Source organism: Misgurnus anguillicaudatus, unplaced genomic scaffold (genome assembly GCF_027580225.2).
Source record: "Misgurnus anguillicaudatus unplaced genomic scaffold, ASM2758022v2 HiC_scaffold_29, whole genome shotgun sequence".
Taxonomy (NCBI): domain Eukaryota; kingdom Metazoa; phylum Chordata; class Actinopteri; order Cypriniformes; family Cobitidae; genus Misgurnus; species Misgurnus anguillicaudatus.
This window is the reverse complement of record NW_027395279.1, coordinates 4,780,918-4,808,533: the sequence shown is the minus strand read 5'-3', so window position 1 is coordinate 4,808,533 and position 27,616 is coordinate 4,780,918. Positions and strand designations below refer to the sequence as shown.

Below are 27,616 nucleotides of genomic sequence, written 5' to 3'. Positions count from 1 at the left end.
ATTTATAATGCGTTTTTAAAAAATTCTCTGATTTGACTTTACACAAACTGTAACTTGAGATCAGACAGAAGAGATCTGAGTTTACCCCAGCGACTCAAATAAACAGGCAGCTCACGTTATCAACATTTTTATTGCCCTCATAAGTTTCTCCACTGGATCTAAACTGTTTGCTCCATTTTCACTGTGGTCTACAATGTGCATTTCTATTCACCATAAATCATAGCTGGGGTGAAAAGATCCAATAAAGCTTGAAGCTTAGAAAAATGCAGCTTGCTGAGGTAACAGTGAGCTAGATTAATTCATTATTTTTCCACACAATACCCTTACCATTGCATAAGACCTGGAATCTGAATAGACTGGCTTTAATAATATACAATGTGTAAATGGAAATGTCCAAACGCAGTTTTAATTTAACATGCAATTTAAGAAGGCTTTTATATTGTAAAACCCAAAGGCTTAGCTTATCAATATCCCACAGGAGAAAGAAAAAATCAATCTAGAGTTATTAAATCTTAAACGTGTATGATCAGGAAGCTGACTGTTAATATGTTTAAAAAACTGACAACCTTAGTTTTTAGGATACAAAATCTGCAAGAAAACTTCATATTTGTTCACATTCAAGGCAGCCGATTCCCATTTTCAGTCTCAAGACATTTTATTTTTTTTACATTTTTTAAGTGTGTGTCAGCCATTTTTTCCCATTCCTACACATTTCCCCTCCAAATCTGCAGACAGTTTATAAAAGTAGCGCGGAAAGAGAGGAGAGTTATTTTGGCTGTCTCTCCTCGCATTTGCATGAAGACTTCACAAAAACCTCCCTCCACCCAGTATCCCCAAAATCCCCTTCCCTCAAACATCCCCACAAACACACAACCTCTTCACTCGTCTGAAGATAAAAAGTCCCATTGGATCCGTCTCCATTGACTTCGAAACGGACCTGTGGCAGGAGCAGGACTTGCTCCACTGCTCCTCCTTTAGTTTTGACTCCATGTTCCTCCTTTTTTCTCTCACCCTCATCCACAGTCTCCCTCCCACCTCGTGTTCTTCTCTCAGTTTCGTCGATAGCGGTTCTTGGGCTTCTCCCCACATCCGGTGGCCTCACAGGAGGACAGGGTCGGGTTCTTGCCAGAGTTGATGCTGCCCAGCAGGGAGGGCAGTTCGTTGGTGATGGCTTTCTCAATTTTCTCCAGCAGGCAACCGCCAGTGTAGGAGCATTGGGCGGACAGCTGCTTGAAGCTGTTGATGGGGTTGATTCCGAAGAAATCACGGTAAGCGTCTCGGTTGGGCAGGTCAAACTTGCTGACATTGGTTTTGGCCAGGATAGACTTAAAAATGTAGAACTTGTCAGGGTCATCCACAATCTCCTTGAAGACCAACTCAGGATCGCTAAAGAAGCTCATCTTCTCCTTGAAGGTCTGCACGTAGCGATCTACCAGGAGGGCGTGAATGCGGACGCGGATGCCGTGTTGACGGATGAAGGCGATTTTGTTTTCCAGACGGTTCTCGATCACCTGGTTGAGGTCCTCCAGCAGGGATATTTCTTCACGCTTAAAGAGTTCGCGGCTCGTGTCAGGGGCGTAGTCGTAGGGCCAGAAGGAGCTGACATAGACACGAGGAGGTTCGGTCACATTGATGAGGGGTGCCAGACTCCAGAAGAGAGCACCGTAGACGCGCATGAGGTCTTGCGTCACCAGGTTGTCGGCCTTGTTAAGAATGATACGAATCTGAGACTCCCGTCCTTTCAGCTGCCTGAAGAGCATCTCCAACTCGAGACCTACGTCTAGCTTGGTGGGGTCAAACACCACGAAGATCAGATCTGCACGGTCAATGAACCACTGGCACACATCATTGAATGGGTAGCCTAGAAATGGGAAAGAGACAAGTGGAAATGTAGCTATGAATAAATGTTGTTGCAGTTAAACACTTAGTTCTAAACCAGAAGTGTCCAATTCTGCTCCTCAAGGGCTGGTGTCTCTGGAGAGTTTTGCTCCAACCCCAAGCAAACACACCTGATCCAGCTAATCAAGGTCTTACTAGGCATACTAGAAACTTTCAGGCAGGTGTGTTAAGTTTGTGGGTTGAAGTTTCAGCTAAACTCTGCAGAACACCGGCCCTCCAGGACCGAGTTTGGACACCCCTGTTCTAAACAGATATTTGAATCTGAATGGCTGTCTATCTACTGTAGGTGTGAACAGCAATAGTTCGAAACCATCCCAGCAAACCCTCAAGATCATTTTATGATGACATGCCTTTGGTGTGTATGGTCAGAAATTTTAATACACAAAAAGGAACGAGTGTTTAATATTTTATATAACCAAGAATGAAAACGACTTAGTTTAGTAGTTTGGTTATTTGATTTCTTGGCTTGTTGAAACTCAAACAAGTTTGATTCCTTGTTGTTTTTAGAGACATATTTCTAAATGCTGTTAATGATTCACATTTGGTTAGGGCTTCGTGTAACACAACCAGTTGTTGTAGTGTTATCCAGTCTTATTTAACCAGCAATTGGGAGTTATATACTCTAACAAGGTGGCTAAAGGCCACTAGAGCAACTCATGAGATCTGGGAATGAGGTTTACATACCTCTAGCCGGCCTCTGTTACAGTAGCAGATTATATTTGTTCGAAGCTCTGTATATTATTACCTCTCTCCTGCTGTTTGCGATTCTCAATGATTCCAGGGGTGTCCACGAACGTCACCCTTTCGAGGAGCTTGTGTGGCATCTCGATTCCAACCAGCTTCTCCAAAAAGTTCTGGCCAAACTTCTCCAGGGGAGAAAATGAGCGAGAGCTGTCAGCAGCCATAACGATGCCCTCCACCGTGCGGATCTTCTCTCCATGCATGATGACTGTAAACTCTGAGGTAGTGGGCTCAGCACCTGAAGGAACAGAAGATCCAGACATTCAGAAACCAACAATGCAAAGCAAACACTGAACAAATCAAAGTTTTTAATCAACCAACTTTCTAAACGCCAAACCTAGAAGTTTGCAGAAAGCAACATGAATCTTCTAAGTTATTTGTATTGCTCACCTGTATACAGCTGGTAAGGAGTGTCCTGCAGACCCAACAGATAGTTGATCATGGAGGACTTGCCCACACTCCAGGGACCAAGGAACAGCACCATGGGTTTGGAAGTGATTTCTCCATCTGTTTGAGAAACAGCAAGAAGAATAGAGAATAGTTGAGTGTAAAAGTCAATGATCCCAACAAAAATAAACAAAGACCTTTTGTTATTCTAGACATGTATATACACAGATGATAACACTGTCTCAGACCAGTATGGATGTACATGCTGGTCAAAGCTGGATCTATAGCATAGCCATGTTGTTCACCAGCACATGCCCAACTAGCATGGTGTCTCAGATAAAGCTGGTTGACCAATGTTAATATACAGTATGTCATACATTTTTCCAAAGTGACTAGTTACTTGATAAAGTCATGTTTTAGTGCTTGTTGGTCCTAAGTCTTGCTACTAATGATATGGCTTTGACTAGCATTCATTTGTCTAGCATCTAGAAGTCAAAAAACATTAAAACTGTTGGAGAGACGGCAGAGATTGTGCACAGCAGACAGTAAGGGTTATGAATTCGCCATGCAGCATTGTTTAACATCCATACAGGGATTGAAACTTCGGATATTTTATGAATGTTTTGTTTTTCTATATTGTCTTAGGTTCTGATGTAAAAAAGTACTCATCATGTCATACTTTAATATACACTGCCAGAAAAAAAGTACAAAACTGTACCTTTTCTGTCACTGGGGTGGTACCCTAAGCCAGGCGTTTTCAAAGTTTATGATGCCACGATCCACACATATAATGAACCTATAGCAAGGAGCCCTTTCCTAAAATGTATCCATCTTTTTCTGTCCGTGACTTTTTTCTCTTACATTTTTTGGGGACCTCTTGGAACCTACTGTGGGACCCCTGCCCTTAGGTTCCGTTTTGTACCTTTAAAGTGAACATAATACAATCTTGTGCCTTTTTAGGGACAGTACTGGACCTATTGTGCACCTTTAAAAGTACAGTTAAATGTTTTGTACACACAATAAGTCTTTAAAGGGACAAAAAATGTACGCAATAACACATTGAAATGTTGCACCTTTGGGGTACAAAATTATATCCTAAAATATTGTGCCCCAAAAGGTACATTTCAATGTGTTGTATACCCAGAAAGGTACAAAACGAACCACCCCAGTGACAGAAAAGATACGCGTCTCCTATTTTTCTGACAGTCTAGGGATGTTTAACACCGGTTTAACACTTATAATAAAAACAAAGATCAGAAGATTGTCTAATTCCAAGTTTTATGAGTTGAAGTTTGTTATGCAAGCTTGAAGGAAGTTGAAGAAAGCAGCTGTGTTATATGAGCTAAGGGGAATTTAACCTCAGCTGAACGATCGCTGTCAGCGATTTACACCCACATCCAAAAGCAACATCAAACTCAATGCACATAAATAAACAAACATTAAAGTGTGATGCAATGCAGTGGATCTAAGTTACAGCGTTTTCTAATGCAGAAAGATTATAGTTGTGTCAAAGCAGATAATATGTAATAAAGTTTGTTCATAATAGTTTTGATCATTTTGCATGATTTCTTCTTATCTATCTAAGGAGCTTAAAAGCCCAAATGTGGAAATGGAGACTTTTTTAGAAACCTTTAAGACACAAGAGTTCATCAATAAGAAGGGAAACTGACATGGCATCTGATATGCCACATAAACTCACTCACTCAGGAAAGTCCAGGATCATACATGCAAGACACTTCAATGGCTTTTCTTCATTTATCAGAGATATATATATATATATCAGATAAATGCACACTTTATAATGCACAAATCCTTTGACAGCCCATACTAGATGCATACTCTTAGTTTTCTTGCTTTTAGTTTTTTAGGTCTGCTAGCCTTTGATACAGCATGTGAGTATATTCATAAAAGTTGATCAAAGAAACTTTTATCAGATACCCACATTAAAAATTTATAATTTTTTGCAAATAAACCAAAATCATTTATGATTCGTGGCACGTGTCCAGTGATAAGCAATTTTTTTAAAGTTTCAAGTTTTAAAAGTGTCTTATATATTCTTTTTAAATCAGCTGAATGTTTATTAAGCAACGATACAAAGAGCTTTAAATGCTATAATGGCGTCAGCTGGCATCACACTGCAGTGGGTGAAGAGACACAGGCCGGGCCATGCAGTGAAACGCCCACCGGCATACCCACCTGTGGCTGAATCCCCCAGCGTGCGTCCAGGATAGGCTGTTATGTGGACGGGGGGCAGTGTGCAATCAGGAGATACAGATATGAGGGTGAAAGAGGATGAAAATGATGAGTGTGAGGAAAAGTGAAGCAAAAGAGAAAACGACAAAGAGAGAGAATGTGAAAGTGTAAAAGAGAGAAAGAAGATTTTAAGAGAGATGTAACAGACACTTTTCCTGTGAAAATATGTGATGAGTTGAAATGTGCGTGGATGGACATCCAGATACACTAGATATGAAAAATCCTGGTATTTTTATTGAGTGCATTTGGCATGTTTTTAAGTTAAAAGACTTTATAACAGTAATAATAATTTAGGCTATACTGTAAATAAAAAAAGTGCTAAAAAGAAAACAAAATGTATAAAATTAAATGCATAACATTTTTTTAAATTGTAGAATATTTACACAAAATATCGCATAATGCAAAAAATTATAAAGGTCCACAAAAATTGTCAACTTTAGATTTTGGACCGAAATATAACCCAGTAACTGGGCAATAACTCAATAACAAGTAAAATCTGCCTTTAATGCCTTTGGTGGACAAAAGAAATGTAATTGAACTCGAAACTAATGCAGTTACCCAGAAAAATCTCTATGTGGCAATATATTAATTTTATCATTATTTTTCTTTGATCACCTTAAGCAGTTTTGGATCACATATCTGCATGTATATTAGTTCCTCTCACTAGTGGACTGTTGTCTTAAAGGGGAAGTGAACCCAAAAATTCTGTCATTATTTTATCCCTCTAGTGTTGTTTTCAAACTTCATTTTCTGATGAACAAGAAGAAATATATTTTAAAGAATGTTTGTACCCATACGGCAAAAAAATAATAATACTCTGACAAAAAATATATTTTAAATATATGCTAAATACATTTTGTAGAGTAAAGCATAAAGTAAAGCTTAATTGAATATATTTTTGAATTTGGAAATATATTTAGTTTTAACCTTCATATATAAACATATATTTCAAAATGTATTACAGGGCAAACAAAAACATTTATAATTTTACATCCCATATGGAAAAAATTTATTCTTTGCCAAAATATATTTGAAATATAAGTTAAATACAATCTAATCTACTAAAGTATATTTTTGAAGTTGAAAACTATTATTACATATTTTTAATGCTTTACATTTTATTTACTTTTAAAATGTATTTCAAAATATACAAAAAATGGCCAAAAAATATATTTGTGAAAAATATATTTTTGTAAACATATTCCAAAATATTTTTCAGCAAAAAACATTTTTTGTATATTTCGAAATATATTTAAAATATATATATTTTTTGCCATATGGGTAACCAAACCAACCATGTGCCTATTTTCTTCCATAGTAGGAAAAAAATAATATGGAACTGAATGGGGCTCATGAAAGGTTTGGTTCAGTGTTCAAATGGGGGGCTGGGGTGTTCCCAGACCTCCTATAAGCATTGAGGTTTTTATTAAAATTAAAATACTACATGAATTTAAATTTTCGTGCAGCGATGCCCCAGAGCGATACTATCCATTATTTGTCTCAATTTAGCAATAAACTGATCCAAATAATTCTGTTTGAAAATATAAACTCTAAAGTCCGCCACACGCTGTTTTCTGGAGGAATTGACAAAATCGTTGGTCCAGGATCACATCTTACTTTGTGAAATCATGGCAACCCTACAATGACGAGGGGCTTAGCAATGGGGACCCCCTATAATCTTTGACATAATTCGAACACTGGTTTGGTTACAAACATTCCTCAAAATATCTTCTGTCTTGTTCATCCGAAAATGAAATTCATACAGGTTTGTAAAAACATGAGGGTGAGTAAATGATAACAGAGTTTTCTTTTTTGGGTGAACTATCCCTTTAAAGGCTCACTTTTTAACAAGGGATTTATTATTGGTGAGTGTTGGATGTTAAATACCATGCTGAACCACAAGGGGGCAAACGTGATTCCAGAATCTGTCAGGGGTTAGCTGCAGGACTGTCAGTGCCATGAAAGTCACCCTTCAGAGAAAATCTAACACCAGACCCTCTGCACTTCATTCAGTTTACTTATATTCCTGACTAGATCAACAATTTTACTAAATATTTAATCATTAAATATCAATGTAACAGTAAAATAAATAACATAATGTGTTTTTTTATGGTCATGTCTTTTATTTTGAAGTGTCCTGTTGTAGTCCTCATATCTTGGTCATTGGAGTCCTGTCATGTTTCCCCACCCCAGTTGTCTTCAGATGTCCTTTGTTAGTCTTAATTAGTCTGTATATTTAAAGCCCTCATGTTACCTTATTGTTTGTTGTATGGGTTGTTTCATCATTCTTGTCCTACTTCTTGTTTTACGTCTTATGTTTGGACTAAATAAATACTTTTATCTGCCTGTAGATCCTGCCTTATCCTCATGTTTTGAATAAATCCTTACATTCAGTTCCTCTTGCAAACGTGCCAACAAATAAATACATTTACCTCACAGCATTATAATATAAATAAACCCATTTCCTAAATATCAAGATCAAATGCTATACAAAAAAAGTTAACTTTGAGTAAAATTTAACTGCATGTTACATTCAGGACTAGAAGAGAAATAATTATACAACCTAAATCTTGTCTGTACTGATAATACAAAGCATTTAAAAAAATGTCAGTGAGAAATTAGTAGCCAAAACTATTACAGAACAGCTGCATAATTAACACAGAGATTAAAAAACTGAGGTTATTTAAAGTCAGTTCATGAAACATTTGTTCAGGGGATTTGTACACATAAAGGTCTCATATAAAGTGGGGGCTGTTAAGAAACCCATGATTGTTTTCAGATGGAGCCGTTGTTCGCAAGAAACATCTGTGTTTCTCTCTCTCTCTCTCTCTCTCTCTCTCTCTCTCTCTCTCTCTCTCTCTCTCTCTCTCTCTTTCCGGCCCCCTCGTGTCTGATCTGCAGAAAGCTGGACCGCACATGTGTCAGCTTTATGATCTCTGATACTGCTGTGGCACCAGCACCTCATGTACAGTACAAAACACACAACCTCCTTCACGTGTTATAGCCTCACATATCTGTTTCCTCGAGGGATTTCTTTATCTGTTCTTGTGTATCTGGGACTTTGCCAGAAAAAGGAAATAGGCTATACATAAGGAAGAACCACATTTGCTGATGACGTTTGATAAAAATGTATAAAAACAGCCGTAATGAGCCATCACAGTCAGGGACGGTCGCACCAACAGCATCCCTGGCAGTGTAGGTCAGTTTGACTTTATTTCATCTAATTTTTTCTTTTAATTTAAAGTCCCTGTAAAGTCAATCTTGAAAATTGTGACTTCTTTTTCGAGGGTGCACGAAGCGAAGCTCGTCACAACATGTATGAAGCCGGTCACGTGTGTGGCTCGTCATTTTTTCCTATTTTTAAACCATTGTCGCTTCGGTTTAGGGTTAGATTTGGTGCTTGCATTAGAATGTCACTTAATATATTGATCTATACTATTTTTCCTGATTTATTTTTTTATATGTCGCCTGGCGTTAGGGTTAGAGTTGGGTTTGGTTAGGGATGTCATTTTATGTAAATCTAACCCTAAACCGAAGCGACAATAGTAAGAAAATAGGACAAAACAGTCGAGTAACCAATACGTGATAATCACACGAAAACAGGAATTCGTTATACGACTACGAAAAAACACGAAATTTCGTGATAATAGCACGAAAAAAGAATCAAAAAAATACGTGACTATATAACGAAATTTCGTGAGACTGGGCTGTATCTGCATGTATATTAGTTTCTCTCACTAGTGTACTGTTGTCTTAAAGGGGAAGTGTACCCAAAAATTCTGTCATTATTTTATCCCTCTAGTGTTGTTTTCAAACTTTTTCAAACATTTTCTGATGAACAAGAAGAAAGATATTTTAAAGAATGTTTGTACCCATAATTTTAAAATATGTGTTCGGTGCGTTATGTAAACTTATGTGCATTACGTGTCATGTCAAAAAAGGGCCTGCTGCAGATGCTCTGAAGGGGTTTATGATAAAAGAGACGCTCGCGTTTGCCAGATACTCGCTTAAAGAAATGGTATTCCATGCATTCTGACTTATTAACACAGTTTAAGAGTTGGTTTCCTCATGCTAAACAAAAGTGTCAAAAAAGCAGTTGGAGGTGTTACAGAGTATTTCTGTGCCGAATGTACTTTTTTCAAAAAATTTCAGAATATGGGTCCAGCTGACGTTTCAGGGGTAAGCCATATGTATCACTTCCCCTGGAAAAGCACGCCCAAATGTCAATCAGCGGGAGATCGAGAAGCGTGGACGCTAAGTTACAGGCATCACTTCACGCGACAGCTTTGTTTTATATCAAGACTTAACAATGGCACGAAAGAAGAAGTGTGTTTTTGGATGTAAGGAGAAGAAAGCCAACATTATGGAAAAGGGGATATAGTTTGTTTATCCGGCGTAGCAGGGGAGTTTTGCATGTGTGTTGTTTACCGCTGGATTCATTAATGAGGGTCATGAGTTGCAGGCGGTATAAAGACTTCTGTCTTATGTTGGAATAGGCACGTAAGCACATATTATATTAACGACACAAACACGTAGTGAATCATAAGTTATCTAGTGTTGTATAAAGTGTTGCATGACTTGTGACTCGCTCCTCCCGCAGTTCGTAACTCCTCCTTCCAAATTTTTATTGGAAAGAATCTGTAAAGCTAATCTATCTTTTATAAATCTGATAAAACTAAAGACTCTTCGTGGACATGAAGAATGTAATACTACTCTATAGACGGTTTCATCGGACGCACCTGATACACGTCTGGATCCGAACCTGACTTCCGGTTTCGTTTTTTTAATGGTCTGACTAGTTGCTAAACTGATCTCTTGAACAAATGCCTCGACGAAAAATAACAAATGTTTTGGTTTCCTAGGTAATCTATGTGTTGTTGTTTTTTTGCTTGTTATAATAATAAACTACGTTTAAAGAACTTTGTTGTTATTTATTCTTAGTGCAGTTTACCGGAAGTTACGTGCGGACCGCGACAGACGCTTGTTTATGTTGTTACTGCTGAAACGGTCTATACTCAGATTAACATTATATACACAGAAACGGCATGTGTTATGGGAGCTTTAATCTCATGTGTTATCTGAGTTTAGTGTTAAATTAGCATCTTGTGACTATTTTGTAAACGTGAGCGTCTATTTTTTCAAAAGCCCTTTTGACGCGTGTGCAGCAGGCACATATTTTGACATGACACATGATGCACACGGTTCACATGAAACTCCGAACATATATTTTGAATTCGCGCCCCTCGGAAGAGAAGTCACCGATCCCAACTGGTTAGATTGTTGAATAGTTTTTCCACATCTCTGTGTTCAAGATTATTCAACCCAATCTCACGAAACTTTGTGTTATAGTCACAAAATATTTAATAAATTTATTTGTGCTATTGACATGATTTTCCACTCTTTTTTGTGTCACTGGAGCACGAATGTCTTTTTCGTGTTACACAGCACAAATTTCTACAAACAGTTTTTTGAGTCTGTGCCACGACTGACTTTATCGTTTCATTTTATATTTTGTTTTCTCGTTGTGTGAGAAAGACATTCATTCTCCAGTGGCATAAATCGGGTCAACAGCATGAATAAATTAATCAAAAATTTTGTGACAATAACACGACTTGCTGTGAGATAGGGTAGGATTATTTGGGCGGTGGCTTTATGATGCACTTGAGCCTCAGGGCATGGCCTCGCCCCTAGCACAATAGCAAGCATCCATTCAGGTTGTAGCGGTATTTGATAGTTGAGAGACGAAAGTTTTACGCGAGTGGGTGTGGTTTCAGCACAGACAGCGGACACGCCCCCAGCGTCTGAGAGCAGAGAATCCTGCCTGTTTTTACAATATTTTTATTTATTTTATTTACTTGGCATTTTTTTATCATTCAAATTTGGTTGGGTGGTTAATAACACATTTTTCTGTGGTGTGAAAAATATTAGACTTTACAGGGACTTTAAATGCTTTGCAGAACAAATCCCAAAACCGACTAGAAAATAGATCATGTTTTATGGCTGTAATGCAACAAAAAGCTATTTGCTTTTTATAAAATGTGGCTGAGAAATTCAGATTGAACAAGAGACAGTATTTGTACAGCAATCCATTATTTTTATTATTTTGTATTATTTTTTTAGTTTTAAATAGACAATCCAAATTAATATTAATAATCCGAAAAATAAAAATTTTCCAAAACTGTACAATCTTGGGAGAAAATAATTCTTATGCTATTCAGTTTGAATCTTAGGTTTACATTAACTTTACAGATGCTTCAACGCTATCTCATGAGAATTTGTACATATTTTGTGAGTTGGCTAATGCATATTAATTCATACGACCACATTCGTACGTTTTTGTACGATTTGCCTTGACCCCTGTTACGATGGGGTTAGGTCCAGGGTTTGGGGTTACATTAGAATCGTCAGTTTTTGCACGATTAACTTCGCATGAATTCATACGAATTAGCCAACTCGTAAAATATGCATGAATTCTCATGAGATCAGGCTGGATGCTATAGATATGTACATTAGATGTCACCTTGGCTACGGTAGTTCATTGGACCGAATGCATAAAACAGAGCCGCCATCTTGAAACAGGGCAACCTCGCATCAGCGTCATTGTAGGCAATGGTGTAACGGAAATAAATTCACCATAAATCGTCATGAATGCGATTTTCTTGGTTTTCTTTTGGTTCGTTTCAACAGTCAGACATGTTTTTAGTATTGAGTAGAGAAAAAAATTAAAGTTTTGATATTTTGGAAATCTACTTTTTCTAACTATAATGCATAGTGCTAATAGCCCAAACATCCATACGCAGCACAAAAGTCCGACATCGTCCATGAATTCGAAGTACAGGCGGAGATAGCCATGTTACCTAACTACTTCCTATGACAAGACCCCTGTTCTAAGATGGCGGCGGTTTTGACGCATGCTTAGAACCCCAAGGCGACATATCTATGGCTGGATGCTTTGGTGCTTGGCCCCTAATTATGACATCATCATCATCATCATCATCATCATCATTTAGAGACACAGCAACCCCTGGGTTCTTCCTTATGCATATGATCATTTCTGACATTGCATTTAAATGTTTAGTGGACCGTTATGTTGAACCGTTGTTGATTAGATGAGAAGAATGATGTCATGTTGATGAAGAGGTGAAAAACATCAACATTCAAAAGTGATACTAAACTAGAGAAATGATTAGAGACGGGTCCGTACCTGAGATCTCGTGTTGTCTCAGCTCATTGTACTTGTAGGCCTGCTCCATAGGTCTGATGGAGCTGTGGTAGATCTTCCTCAACCTCTGCAATGCCGCTGAGAGGATAAGACATAATAATGTGTATTATGAAACATCCACACATTATTTTATAGATCACAACTGTGACGAGCTTTGTTTCCTCACCAGCATAATCTCCTGCTTTCTCATCTGCTGCGAGCCGTAAAGTTTCCTCAATGTGAGATCTGTCTCTCAGGATGGATTCCAGCACGGCTTCTTCCTCTGCAAGAAAATACAGATGTTAAGCTTTCAATCCAAGCCAGCCCATAATTCACAATACTTAGATCTCTGTGATCGCCATCTTATGATAAAACTTCCTTTATGCGTTGGCAGGGTGCGCTGACAAAGTATTTGTTATTGCTGCAATGTTGGTTAAATTACGGAGAATTTAACAAAGTCTCAAACCTTAAAGCACTCCATAAAATGACCACAAGGCTTCCTTTAGTCTGACCTCAGCACATTTCTGTCTCCTCCACAAGCCACACATTTTAACACATCGGTCATGCCAAACAAGTTACATAGCAAACCTTTCATATTTACAGTTGGATGTTTGTTTAAACCCCAGTGCAACAGTAACAGCGCTATTAATAACCGGTCTGAATAGTTACTGGCCGTGATATCTGTTTTTCAGTAACTCTAGCAGATATCTCACCGGGACATTGTTGTACTATTATTATCATACTATTGATATACAAAGCCACAACATCGCCGTTTGTAAGTATTTACCCACAATGCCTTTAGGGCGTTCCTATCAGTCTGCTATCAGGAACAACGACTTAAATGGCACCAGAGAGGAAGACACTGCGTCTCCACATTTATATTTAGTAATGTTGCCGACCGTGCATTACAAGTCGCTCAGATATTACCTCAATGACATCTCTATTATAGGAAACAATGACATTCATTATCATTATATTATGTGTTTTGACGGTAACACTTTGCGATAAGGTCGTATTTTTAACATTAATAAATGCATTAACATGAACTTACAATGATGCTAGTTGCTCATCATTTATTAATCTTTGTTAATGTTAGTTAATGCCAATACAATTGTTCATGTTAGTTCACTGTGCATTAACTAATGTTAACATCACTGTAAAATAAAGATGGTTTAATTTATAAAAATCAAGGTGTGGTTTCCCAGACAGGGATAAGACTACACTGCAAGAAATGATTTTCAAGAAAAAAAATTAAGTATTTTTGTCTTGTTTTCAATAGAAATATCAAAAAATTCTTAAATTAAGATGCTTTTTCTTGATGAGCAAAACGACCCAAGAAAATAAGTCTAGTTTTTAGACCGAAAATATAAAATTTAAGTGATTTTGTGCATAAAACAAAAAATCTGCCAATAAGATAAGCTAATTTTTCTAGAATTTAGTGTTTTAGAAAAATTTTCAAGATTTTTTTGCTTACCCCATTGGCCCATTTTTTTGCTTGTTTTATGTACAAAATCACTTAAATTTGATTTTTTTGTCTAAAAACTAGATTTATTTTCTTGGGTCGTTTTGCTCATCAAGAAAAAGCATCTTAATTTAAGAATTTTTAGATATTTTTACTGAAAACAAGTTTTTCTTGAAAATCATTTTTTGCAGTGTAGTCCTAGACTAAAATTGCTTTTAATAAGGCATGTTTGTTAAACTAAGGCCTAGTCCTGGCTTAAGCTAATCCCTGTACGGGAAACCACCCCCAAAAGTAAAAAAAAGGATTTGTTGGTTCAACTTAAAAAAGTAAGTTATCTGGTTGCCTAAAATTTTGACAATTTTTACTAGGGCTGTCAAAAGATTTTTTTAAATCAAACTTAAAAATTAGGGCAGTCAAAGATTAATCGCAATTAATCGCATACAAAATAAAAGTTTTTGCATAATTTTTGTGTGTGCACTGTGTGTAATTATTTTATATTTAAGAAACATTTACATGTATATTTATATATATTTGTATATATTTTATATTATAAATATAAATTAAAAAAATACCTAAATAACATTTTTCTTAAATTCATACGTATGTGTGTATTTACATATACATAATATATACACACAGTACACACACACATATCATGCAAACACAAACTTTTATTTTGTATGTGATTAATCGCGATTATTATTTGACGTCATTTTTACAACATTTTTTATTTTTTAAATAAAAATGTAATTAATTTAGTTAACTCAAAATAAGGCAACCAGGTATTTACTTTTTAAGTTGAACCAACTTTTGATTTTATAAATTTATTAATAGTGGTGAAATTAACACAAAGTAAGATTAATAAATCCAGAAGTATTGATCATTGTAAATTCATGTAAGCTAATGCATTACCGTTCTCTGATTGGTCTAATATTACAGCATCAAATCTAAAAATAAGATGGCTGAACAAACAATGGGGAACAATGTTGTGGTTTCATAACACAGGGATGCTGGGGCATATGGGGGACTCCCTGCTTTCATAACCGGAGAAGGGGACACGTGGCTACCAAATAGCTGGATTATGGGATATGTTGATAAGAGAGATGATGACACTTTGACCTACCCATCCTAAATATAACAGTGGGCAGTTAACCGTTTCAACTGCTTATTTATCATCCGCCAGAGTGTTTCAGTATAGAGACAGGATTAAATCTGGGGGTTTTCTGATTCCCACTTCTACACTCCGTGGGATTATAAAGCTTCTGGTTCAACCTCGTGTTTATAATACCTCATAGCAGTTACCGTCAAAAGTAAAAAAGAGAAACACAAACCTAGTAATCCACCCATAAAATTCCCCAAAATGCATTTGGCTCAATAACAGCTTTCATATTTCTCACAAATAAAAGCTCAAGGGTTTTCCACACAAAACAGATATTGAACACATGGACGCTGCATCACTTCTCTTATTACAATCAATAACTACATAGGGCTCTGAGAGTTCATGCCAGGATCCGTCAATAACTGCTGAATAAATAAATCACACAGGTTCCTGTTAGTATGAATCAAAGCTTCTGGCACGAGTTAGCGTTTAACTAAATCATCGCCCTAAACCGTACGCTATACTGGCGCAAAATTGTGGTTGGTTTGTTTTGGTGGCTAAAGCTTGAGGCTGATAATGGGAAGGGTGCCTGTTAGATCCCTGCATGAAATGAGCCATGAGGCTTTGCCATTGTGCCTTTGATCCAGACACTTAATCCCAGAGGTTTCTCCAGGGCTCTGGATCTGTTATAGATGCCATGTGGGTACCTTTGGATAAGAATACAGATTCGTGGTTTTGATGGCAAACTGCATAATAAAAATGTATCTTTGCCATTTTAGAGGGTGTATGAACATATTCACTATATAATAACAACATACACCGAAGGATTAACATACACCCAAAAATCCTGTCATGTTTTATATCAAAAAAGTAAATTTTAAAGGTGCAGTGTGTAGATTTTAGTGGCATCTAGTGGTGAGGTTGGGAATTGCAACCAACGGCTCAGTCCACCTCTCACCCCTCCCTTTCGAAACACAAAGTTATAGGAGGCGCCACAGGACAAACATGTCATTAGCTATGGATCCATTGCAAATTTTCACAAAACTTTATCATTATGTTGACAAAAGACTATTGCAAAATGACGCCATTTACCGATGATATGCGACTGAAACGTTGTTTTTCTACGGACTACGGCTGCAGTCCAATCTTTTTGAATCTACCCCACATTATTAAATGGGTTTTGTTTCGCAATTCTCTCCAGGGTGCGTTTATCCCTATTCCTTGTACACTTTTTTCTACCACATCTTTTCCTTCCCTTCGCCTTCGCGTTTTAGTCTAAAAACATAGTTTTCATTTATATTATATTGCATTTTTGTTAACAGATCCTCGTAAAACTTACATACTGTAAATATAAATTATAAAACAGTAAATCTGTGAATGTAATGTATTTAGGGGCGGACTTAGACAATAATTCAGTCCGAACTTTTACACACCATCGCCACCATGTTTATGTAATTCAAATCCTGCACACCACCTTTGACTCTAATTTCCTGAAGGTTTTGCGAATGCAAGACATACTAAGCAGAACAAGAAGTGATTGTCAGCCATCTTTTGAGTGGATTACATCAGAAATAGCTCTTTGATTTGTTCGAATTGGGTGATACTTAAAAATAAATCAAAATCCCTGGGCTGAGGACGAGCAAAATCATCAAATAGATTATCAAGGCATTCATTGTCTCTTTCATCTTTCCCTGAATCTCTTTATGTCACTCTGCACATCTAGGTGCTCTCCAAAATGAAATAAACATCTTCAATAATCTATACTTATATTAATTGTGCCGCCATCATGTTGTATGTTGCCCGGATGACTTCATAAAGCATGTTTTGGTCTAAAAGCATAGCCTGCGTGTTTACCTGAAGGTTCTTGCTCTGACTCAGACCCTGAATTGTCCACAACCTCTATTTTAGCAGCAGGAGCACTCGCAGCAGTGCTGCTACTGCTTCCTGGACCATCTTCTAAAAACACACAAAAATAAAAACATTCAGGGTATCTAAAAGATTTTTAAAATTCAAATTTTAGAAACTGCAAATTAAAAGGTTAAATGATCTTTAAATGATATTTTTTTCACAAAAACAAAAAAGGTTTATAAAATAAAAAACTTCACATTTCATACTTGTTTTTTTTTTTTTTTTGCTGTGGTTTGTACAATTCATTATCTGCCAGACGTTTTTAGAATGGCGGTTTCATCGAAAGCACGCCTGTTGCTGACTTCTGGAAAAAAACCTTGTGGGAAATAAAAATGTTTTGGTTTCCTAAAGATAAGGGAAGACGGCGAGTATGGATCACTGCTGTGCAAAGTGAGGTTTGGCAACCAATCTGTAGTTTACATTGCATACATTCATTTTACACAGTAGTTTTAGCTTATTGTAGTAGCTGATACACTTTAGATATGATTTGAGGTCATTTACTTATTTATTTTGCTTGTGATATTTATGTTGTTGCATGCGGAAACGTTTCTGCGATTTCTTTTTTATCCTTTCTGCTCCTCCTTTGTGTTTATATTTTTTGTCAGATATAGCCAAATGGGCAGTACATTGCTTACGTTGGGTCATGTAGTGACATTTTTATACCACAATTGGCTGATTCGTACAAGATAATCTTTACAGATGAACACAAAAGTCTAAACGTGTTTACTAGAAATAAAAAACAAAAATAAATTTTGCACGTGATAGTTTCATTTCCACTTTATTAAAATTTTTGCTCCATGTCCCCTTAGGGGCTCCGTATTCATCTGTAAAGATTATCTTGTTTGACAAAATGTGTATATAATATGTCATAAACTTTTGTTAAACACAAATCTTTTTTGTGCTAACCCAAAAGTCTATGGGAGAAATTAAAGGGCTTTTTAGCAAGGGAACCAAACAAAAAAAAAATATGTCATCCCTGCGCTACACTGTAAAAATAAAAGTTCAAAAATCAACTTAACAAAGATACTTTAATGGGTAACACCTAAAAAAATTCAGTTGTTTAAACTTATATGTTTAAGTGAAAACACTTAAAGTTGAAAAAACTTAAACTTTTTTGGTGTTACTAATTAAAGTAACACTTTTTACAGTGTCTGTGACCGCCAGGCCACCGGAATATGCCCTGGTGCTCCAGATGACCGGTCCGCCCATAAAATTATTTTTAAAACTGGATCACCAAAAAAAGTTTCGGTTTCAGTAATTTAAACTAGATTGTGAAGCATTCAATATTCCTGATTCTATTCCTCTAGTGTCTTACACTTAAAAAAAGATTGGTGCTAAATAGCACTAAAAGCTCATAATCATATAGGGGAACCATTTTTAGTGCTATATAGCACCTATAAAGCCCTTATGAAGAACCATCCAGGGGTGATATGCACTCTAAAAACAAACGTTGCTAAATAGCACTAAAAGTGGTTCTTGGCTCGTAATCATAGAGGAACTATGTAGCACCTATGAAGAACCACACAGGGGTCATATAGCACTATATGGTTCTACACCGTCACCGGTGCTACTCAGGTACTTTATCGGATCTATATGGCACTTAAAATGGTTCCTCTATGATTACAAGCCAAGAACAACTTTAAGTGCTACTTAGCACTGTTTGTTTTTAGAATGAGTACCACTATAGCACCAGATATGGTTCTACACAGGTACTAAATAGGTGCTATATGGCACTTAAAATGGTTCCCCTATGATTATGAGCCAGTGAACCACTTTTAGTGCTATTTAGCACTGTTTGTTTTTAGAGTGTAGAGATCAACAGACTATTTATGTTGTACTCGGGTATCCAGCGATATTTATTTGCTTATATGAAACTGGCATAGGGAAGTGTTAGCCTTGCTACTTGGCCGCTACCCTTGACTAAAATAACTCTACCAGCTCAAGTAATGATAGCTTTAGCGTAGCGTTGCGCAAGTTCTACCAGGAAACTCGAATGTTACGTCATTCATTTCACAAGGCGCAATCAATCACCCCTGATACTGAGAGTATATAAGCCTCGTACTCACCTGTCTTTGCGTTCGCAGATACTGATGCCAGCATTTACAAACCCACCCTCCCTACCACCATCATCAGGTCGGTTCCGTCCATACTCAAGGGGGATTAGATTCTGGCCTGTCTTCATCTTCAGACAGGAACCGCAAGAATCCGTGACCCCCGGATTTGAACTATGGTCGGGGCCTACGCCAAAGAACTATACTGTGTTACATTCTAACCTTGGTTGCTAACTACTGTTAAATAAACTCATATATCAAGTCTTAATCTATCTTCGAGTCTTTCTGGTAGAAATGATAGCTTTAGCGTAGCGTTGCGCAAGTTCTACCAGGAAACTCGAATGTTACGTCATTCATTTCACAAGGCGCAATCAATCACCCCTGATACTGAGAGTATATAAGCCTCGTACTCACCTGTCTTTGCGTTCGCAGATACTGATGCCAGCATTTACAAACCCACCCTCCCTACCACCATCATCAGGTCGGTTCCGTCCATACTCAAGGGGGATTAGATTCTGGCCTGTCTTCATCTTCAGACAGGAACCGCAAGAATCCGTGACCCCCGGATTTGAACTATGGTCGGGGCCTACGCCAAAGAACTATACTGTGTTACATTCTAACCTTGGTTGCTAACTACTGTTAAATAAACTCATATATCAAGTCTTAATCTATCTTCGAGTCTTTCTGGTAGAAATACATCCTAAATCATCTAGCATCTGTATAAAGCATCTGTGAATGTGGAGCAGAGTCCGACCTCTGTTTACATCCTAGTAGGATCTCCTAACAGTTCTGGCATGAATCAACCATGAATACACACAAAAAATGCTAAGTTATTTTCAACCCAGCGTTGGGTAAAAAGGGACGAGCCCAACCCGTTGGGTTGTAATTTTGGCTGTGTTGTTTCAGCCCAAAATGCTTGCACTGCAAAAAATGACTCTTAAATTATTATTTTTGTCTTGTTTTCAGTGCAAATATCAAAAATTACAGAAATCAAGATGTATTTTCTTAATGAGAAAAATGACAGTAAAAAATGCTGGGTTATTTTCAACCAATCGTTGGATCAAAAATTCACAAGCATGTTTTGTTTTCAGTTTAAATATCAAAAACATTTTAAATTAAGTTTTATTTTCTTGATAAGCAAAATGACATGTCTAGTTTTTAGACTTATTATAAAAAAATACAATTAAAATGAATTTGTGGTTAAAACAACAACAAAAATCTGCCAATAGGGTATGAACATTTTTCTTGAATTTATGAAAATTAAGAAAATTAATTCAAGATTAGCAGATTTTTTTTTTTTTTTTTTGCTTGTTTTAAGCAAAAATTCACATACATTTTATGTTTTTTATCTAAAAACTTTTATGGCATTTTGCTTATCAAGAAAATACATTTTAATGCAATTTAAAATGTTTTTTGATATTTATACTGAAAACAAAACAAAAATGCTAATTTCACTGCAAAAAATGACTTTCTTAGTTAGTATTTTTGTCTTGTTTTAAGCACAAATATCTAAAAATTTTCAAGTCAAGATGCATTTTCTTGATAAGCAAAATGACCTAAGAAAATAAGTCTAGTTTTAAGACAAAAAACATAAAATTTAAGTGAATTTGTGGATTAAACAAGCAAAAAAATCTGCCAATGGGGTAAGCAAAAAATCTTGAACTTTTCCTTAAACAAATTCAAGAAAACATTGCTTACCCCATTGGCAGGGTAACCCCATTTTTTGCTTGTTTTATCCACAAATTCACTTAAATTTGATACATTTGGTCTAAAAACTAGACTTATTTTCTTAGGTCATTTTGTTCATCAAGAAAAAACATCTTGTTTTAATAATTTTTAGATATTTCTACTGAAAACAAAACAAAAATGTAAGAAAGTAAGCGGTTGTGTTTTTGTAAATTTTTTATCCAACAGTTGGTTGAAAATAACCAGCATTTTTTCACAATGTAACCTCAAACATTAATATTAAACCATAAATGATGAATCAAATACTTTTAGGTATTATTTTATGTGCCTTTTTTATGTTTATATCCAATGTACACATTTTTTGTTGGGTCAAACATGGACATTTTTTAAGTTTATTTAACCTAAGAGTTGAGTTTGTCCATTTACTCAGCCATGGGTTAAAACAGAGGGACTTTGTTGTTGTAAGCTCAGACTTCTTCTCAGTTTAACTATGAACTAGTATAACTTATTGTTTATCAACTTTGTAATCTTTATTATATGCTTACCACTGTAAATTGTGATAAGGTTCACTCTAAAAAAAAAAGACCCAGCATTTTGTCAAAAAGGGCCAAACCCAGCTGTTGGCCAAACCCAGACAATTTTATATTTAACCCAACAATGGCTTAAAACAACCCAACATTATGAGTTTTAACAACCCAGGTTAAATTACAACCCAAAAGGTTTTTTTTCCATTTTTGACCCAACCCTGGATTGATAACAATAACACAGTTTTGAACACTGAATGTATACAGATTTTTGCTTTAAACAGACATCTTCAAGACCTCTTTGGTAAACTAGCTTTATTAGAAAGCTCAACCAGGTTAGCCCTCGACTTAACCAGCAAAAACTAGCTTGAACTCCTGAAGCCATTATTTGTAAAATTTCCAACAGGGGTGTCAAACAAAACAATGCAACTCTCTCTCTCTCACACAGTTTACATTTTCCACAGAAGTCCTCTTGTGATCTTTACTACATCTCAGTTTTTGACTTCACAAGCAGATAAGAGCCGTTCAAAGTCTGCAGTCGAGCACTTCACAGGTTTTTTCAGTTAGCTGTAGGCACGCCCACCGAGCGTGCGGCCATGTTGTTGAGCCAGGCTTCAGAGGAGCGAGAAACAGATGGTGCTCTCAGTACCGAAGGCCTGCAGGCCTGTTGTGATGACACAACGCGCTAGTTAAAGCATACGAGCCCTCGGTCCACGCATGCCAAGTCAAGCTGCTAAAAATACAGACCTGTAATGTTGAGCTCAGCACGGCACTAAAATGGCGCAAGGTTAGAGGCGAGGTGTGCAGTTTAAACGTGCGAACTGTGAACAATGCAGGGCTCTGTGATAACCGAGTATGTGTATGTGCTGATATACAACAGGTGTGCTTGATCTGGCTTCATGTTTCATCGGGTTTTAAATTTATTTAAAAGAATTTCATATTAAAAGTTATTAAACATTGGAGACAAAGTACAACTGGTCATGATCTGACATTAAAGGCACTTCAATGTACAAATCTGCTAAAATATTGTTGCAACCCCAAAAGTACAAATTTGGATACAATGAGGAACAATTAAGACATCATTTGGATTTATGTTAGGATAAAGGCATCTATTAAATGACTACATGTAAATACATACAGTTTTCCTGTAGCTTAACTGACAGAATATTGCGTTAGCACCATAAAGGTCATGAGTTCGATCCCAAGGATTGAATGTTTTTATTGTTACGAAGTTACTTTAACACTCAAATTTGTCTCACATATTCTTGTTTAGATACAAACAATAAATTGCTTAACAATTGCAAATATAAATATAAACATAACTCCTCCCCCTAACACAGTATCTACACTTTTACAAATACAGTATATCCACTTCAAGCACACATACTGTCCATCAATGGTGCTGAGCTTTAATTTAACCCTGTAGACGCTGGAAGGACAAAAATTAGCGGCATCTGTCGCCGCGACTATGGGCATCCAATGAGCCTGTTGCCTAGCAACAGAGGCTTTGGAAAAACACAGCTGTTGCTATAGCTCATTCTGCTGGAATGCAGCATCGCACTACTGTTGTACGGGGCTTATTGGTCAAATCCACACATTTACGCTTCGGAGAGAAACGTGAGAGCCCCGCATCGAGAATAACGATGTGTTTAGGAAACGATTCGGACAATATTTATAAAAGCGGTCTCTTCCATAAACACAGATTAAAATGCTCGAAAGTCACGGACGATTTTGTGAACACATAGAAAAGACATTTTTAGCGGAGCATCAGGCAAAAGATGCAAATATTTGGTTGCATCTCTACCTAGCAATGTCATATAAGCCATCTGAACGAGTTCCAGTGGCTGATAGGTCTGTTCATTGATGTATTATGGTAAAGCCCCTCAGATCATGTTCTGTTGGCAGATGCAGGAGGTAAATTAAATTAATGTGAACACGATTAGGGAGGCGAGTCCTGAGCCCAATGGATTTTCCAGTCACTATGGAGAGGTGTGTGCACAACATGTACAGTGGGCCAAGGGATTTTACTGTTCTTTATTTTAGACCAGATACATTTCACCAAACTGCCAGCCCCTCATCTATCTATCTATCTATCTATCTATCTATCTATCTATCTATCTATCTATCTATCTATCTATCTATCTATCTATCTATCTATCTATCTATCTATCTATCTATCTATCTATCACATACATTGCAGTGACGTGAATAGCAACAGGTGTCAAGGTTTTAGAGTTCTGGTCTTACAGAGTGACAGGAATAGCTGCTCTACAATGGTTCATGTCTCAGAAAGATCCAGTGGGCGGAGTCACAAAGGGCCTTTTTTGGCACAGAATCTTACCTTCCCTTATAAGAATAATTTCCAAAAACAAGATATTGTTTCTACTCAATAGATATCTTTAGCTTTACTCTCTATATTTAAATTTGAAAAGTTTAAAAAAAAAAAATGCTTCAATGGGTATTCAGCTTAAAATTTCCATCTAAAGTGAAACTAAAGTGAAATTTAAGTTGATAAAACTTACATTTTATAGGTGTTACCAATTGAAGTTTTTTTTAAGTTGATCCAACTTTTTACTTTTTACAGTGCACTGTAAAAATTCTTTGTTGCACTTAAATTTTAAAGTGTAACCAATTTAAAATTACAATTAAATTCAACTTTCTTGACTAGTGAGGAGTTGCTATATATTATAAAATAAAGTTGACATAACTTCAGCTAATTCAACCAAAGTTTTATAATTTAAAGCAAGTCCTTGCTATTCAATAAAGCTGAAATAAATTGTAAATTCAAGTTGACTAAACTTAAAAATGTAAGCGTAACAAGGATTTTTTTTTACAGTATATGGGAATAAGGTTCTACAGACTATGAAATAATAAGAAAGAAATGATTCTTTTAAGAACCTTTGCCCTATTTTTTGGAGAACCAAAAATGATTGTTCTGTGGCATCCCCCAAATAACCCTTTTAGGACCTTTACTCTTTTAAAAGTAGATACTTTGGATATATTACCTATTCTGCTCCAAAAAACATTTTGTGAAACAGAAAGCTTCTATGGATGTTAAAGTTTCCTTGTGGAACCATAGAGGCCGACAAAGACCATCTAAGGAACCTTTATTTTTAAAAGTGTAATACCAAGCCTGACAAAAGTTTGTATTTCGAACAGAATTCCAAAAGATCTCGCTGGCTGTTTTTAGCACGTGACTTCGAAGCTTTGAAAAGCGCGACACAAGATGCCAATGCATTGTGTCAGATATTTGAATTTGAGAAGTGTGATTGTATCCGGGAGAAAATTTCACATAGGCATTATGGGTATCAGAGTTAGGACACAGTAAGAACATCAAATGGAACAGAGGGGTAAAGGGGATTGAAGGCATGGCCCATCTCTCTGTAAAGCCACATTGCATGACCTTATCTCTTTTTATGGACTCGGTATTTGGCGACCTGTCCCACAATTCCTTGCAGAGGGGAGTCCCTAAAGAGCAGGGGCAACACATGCTCGCTGAACTGCATTACTGGAAGGCGAGGAGAGCCCTTACTCTCTATGAGTAACCGTATCCAATGCATAGTCAAGGAAATTACTTCCTCCATTACGCATGGGGCTGCTTTTCTACCGCCATGTTATCTTTTATTAACAGAAGTCATTTCTTTAATGTTTAAACATAATTTGTGTTACCGTTTTAACACAACGCATGCAATGCAATGGGGATCTTAAAGCAAGACAGACTTTCTTGTTCTTTTGAAAGACAAACAACAGATGGTCACACCTGACTTTAAGGTCCTTACATTTTTGGCCTACTATAAAGTAAACCGGTCAAGTCTCTACAAGAACCCCCTGAGATCCCACCAAATCAATATCGTGTGTCTGAGGGTTTATGCAGCCCAAGACCACAATAACTATCACTCCATGAATTATAATAAAACTCTCCATGCTTTTTCTTTTTTATTTGACACAATGACTGAGTTTTACAAGTTGCATTGCAACATGAAGTGCAGCAGATGTTCACCATGTTTGCGAAAGCGTTCAAAAGCACCAAACTTCAAACTCTGACTTCTCAAAGACGAGACTCAGGTATTGTGTTATAGTCTTCAAGTAAACCTTCTCACACATCAAAGACTTACAAATAAAGTGCTCTTAGTCAAATGCTCTTAGTAGTAGTATAGCTCGGTGGTACAGCATTGTGTTGGTAGTGAAAATCGCTTTGATTAAAAGCATCTGCCAAATGTGTAAATGTCAAATGCATCCTCACATTTGCACTATTGCACTGTCAAGGCACAAAAATCCTATAAATAATATGCATTTTGATGTCTTTATTTATAAAGACAAATAAACAAACTTTAACTACCATTTGGCTATTGTGTAACCAAACACAAACTATTGTTTAGCAGGTGAGACTGAGCCATTATGTGGCACATCCACAAACATACTGTACGCAAGGAGCGGGACGGACACAGATAGCCACGGCTCCTCCCGCTGAGATAATGCATGTCCTTATAAAGCCAGTGGCTGGGAATAAATAAATTGTGATTGTGTCAGGTGACAGCAGCTGTGCGGGGGGAGGATGAGGAGGAAGGGGAATCTATAGTGGACGGTGTCCCATTACAGAACAACTTCCAATCTTAGACACCTGACGGACCTGAGCAACGCCGGGCTCGAGAGAAGCCCAAGGACGCAAGAAGGGTAGACATGAACTCTTAAAAATAAAGGTGCTAGAAATGGTTTTTCATAGCGATGTCATAAAAGAACCATTTTTGGTTCCCCACAGTCCATCTTAAAATAACTTTTAATGCCACAGAAAGGTCCTTCGGAAGGTAAAGGTTCTTTATGGAACCATACAATCAAAAATGGTTCCTCTATGGCATTGTGTAGCCCCTTTTTTAAGAGTGTATAGTGGTCAAAGCCTCTCAAAATTTGATAGCTAAAAGTTTGGGAGTCTTGACTTCTATAGCTTGGGGTTATAAGGCACAAGATAATAAATTTGAAATCAAGACAAGGCTTTGAAAGAAATACTGAATCGTCAACTCATATAAAAGTGACAATATAGGATGTCTTTGTATTCAAGCAAAGCTGGAGACTTTGTGGGAATAAAAGAGAGTTGTTAATAGTCCCCCATGAGCCTTTCGTCCCCAGACTCTAGCTCTTTCCATCAGCTGGTGTCACGCCTCACGACAGCTGACGCACAACGCAAAACCTCTACCGTACGAAAATAACCCTTACCGACTGTGAAACTGTCAGACGCTTAATGCTTCAAACGGCTTAATATAGAATACACATCAATGCAAGATTTCTTCAGCGTTTGTTGTAGTTTTTACTGTACACGTCATGTTAAGTCTTCAAGAAAACTTTATTATTGAACACTGTGGGTTTAAATAGCTCAGATGCTTGCAAGGCGACAGCAGATGGTGGTAAGGCCTCCATCTCGTGCCGGTGACCATCACAAATATTAATGTCTCCTTAAAGTCCCACAAGTACAAACTGTTTATTGCAAGAGATCAGGCAATGATGTACCAGCTTGCAATCCATCATAAAGGGATCAATTACAACTGTCCTCAAATCAGTTTTTGGCGACAAGGCTGTAGACGTATTTAGCTTCCAATCGAGAGTTTGAACAGTCGACCTGTTCTTCATTGACAGTTTCAAATGCAATAAAGATAATATTAAATGGCCGATTATTAAACAAGTACATGTATAGTGTATAAAATATTTGGCTGACACTTTCAACCAAAGTATAAAAATGAAGTAGCCTACCCACACCTCTCGACCTACAGAAACACAACAACAACAACAACAACATAACAAATAAAAAAGCCCTTACCTGCGGTGGCCAGTACCAGCAGAGGCACGACGAAGCAGAGCGTTACTAAGACCTTCATGTTGGCTGCCAGGAGACCTCGGGAAGCTTCGGTGGCTATATATACCAGTAAGAGAAGGTCAGAGGGCACCAGAGAGAGGGTGGTCTTACGGATTGGGCAGTTGGGTGATAACGTCCACGTGAAGGGGGCTGGTGCTGGAGGTGTCAGAACAGGGCGACATGGGACTCTACGGATGAGAGCAGCTGACCGGCTCTTTTAGCAAAGCTGTCAGACTGTGACGTCGGATGAAGGGTGTGTGACCACTCGGTACTTCAGCTGGTGTTAACAATTAAGAATGAACACACAAAGAATGTTGTGTTTTTGGTAAAAAACAGTATATTATATCACACATAATATGTGACCCTGGACCACAGAAGCAGTCATAAGTCACACAGGTATATTTGTAGCAATAGCCAACAATACATTGTATGGGTCAAAATTAACAATATTTCTTTTGTGGGCAAAACTCAGGATATAAGTAAAAATCATGTTCAATGAAGATATTTTGTAAATTTATTAACGCAAATATATCAAAACTGCATTTTTGTGAGTGGATGCA

At 37.1% G+C, this 27,616-nt stretch overlaps 1 protein-coding gene across 3 annotated transcripts; it reads right to left on the bottom strand.

Moving 5' to 3' along the window:
* Positions 1-111: 111 nt before the first annotated feature.
* On the bottom strand, positions 112-27,228 carry LOC141362815 (sarcalumenin-like). 3 transcript variants are annotated; one of them, XM_073865066.1, is made up of 8 exons: positions 27,021-27,228; positions 16,897-16,998; positions 12,669-12,764; positions 12,485-12,580; positions 5,224-5,259; positions 3,031-3,147; positions 2,645-2,878; positions 112-1,861 (listed from the first exon to the last, which is right to left on the bottom strand). In XM_073865066.1, the coding sequence occupies exons 1-8, from the start codon at positions 27,076-27,078 to the stop codon at positions 1,050-1,052; spliced, it is 1,551 nt and encodes a 516-aa protein (XP_073721167.1). In that variant the 5' UTR covers positions 27,079-27,228; the 3' UTR covers positions 112-1,049. The 3 variants fall into 3 exon arrangements, with proteins under 3 accessions (XP_073721167.1, XP_073721166.1, XP_073721165.1); XM_073865065.1 differs by lacking the exon at positions 16,897-16,998 and having other exon boundaries at positions 27,021-27,178; XM_073865064.1 differs by lacking the exon at positions 5,224-5,259 and having other exon boundaries at positions 27,021-27,160.
* Between the last annotated feature and the right edge of the window lie 388 nt (positions 27,229-27,616).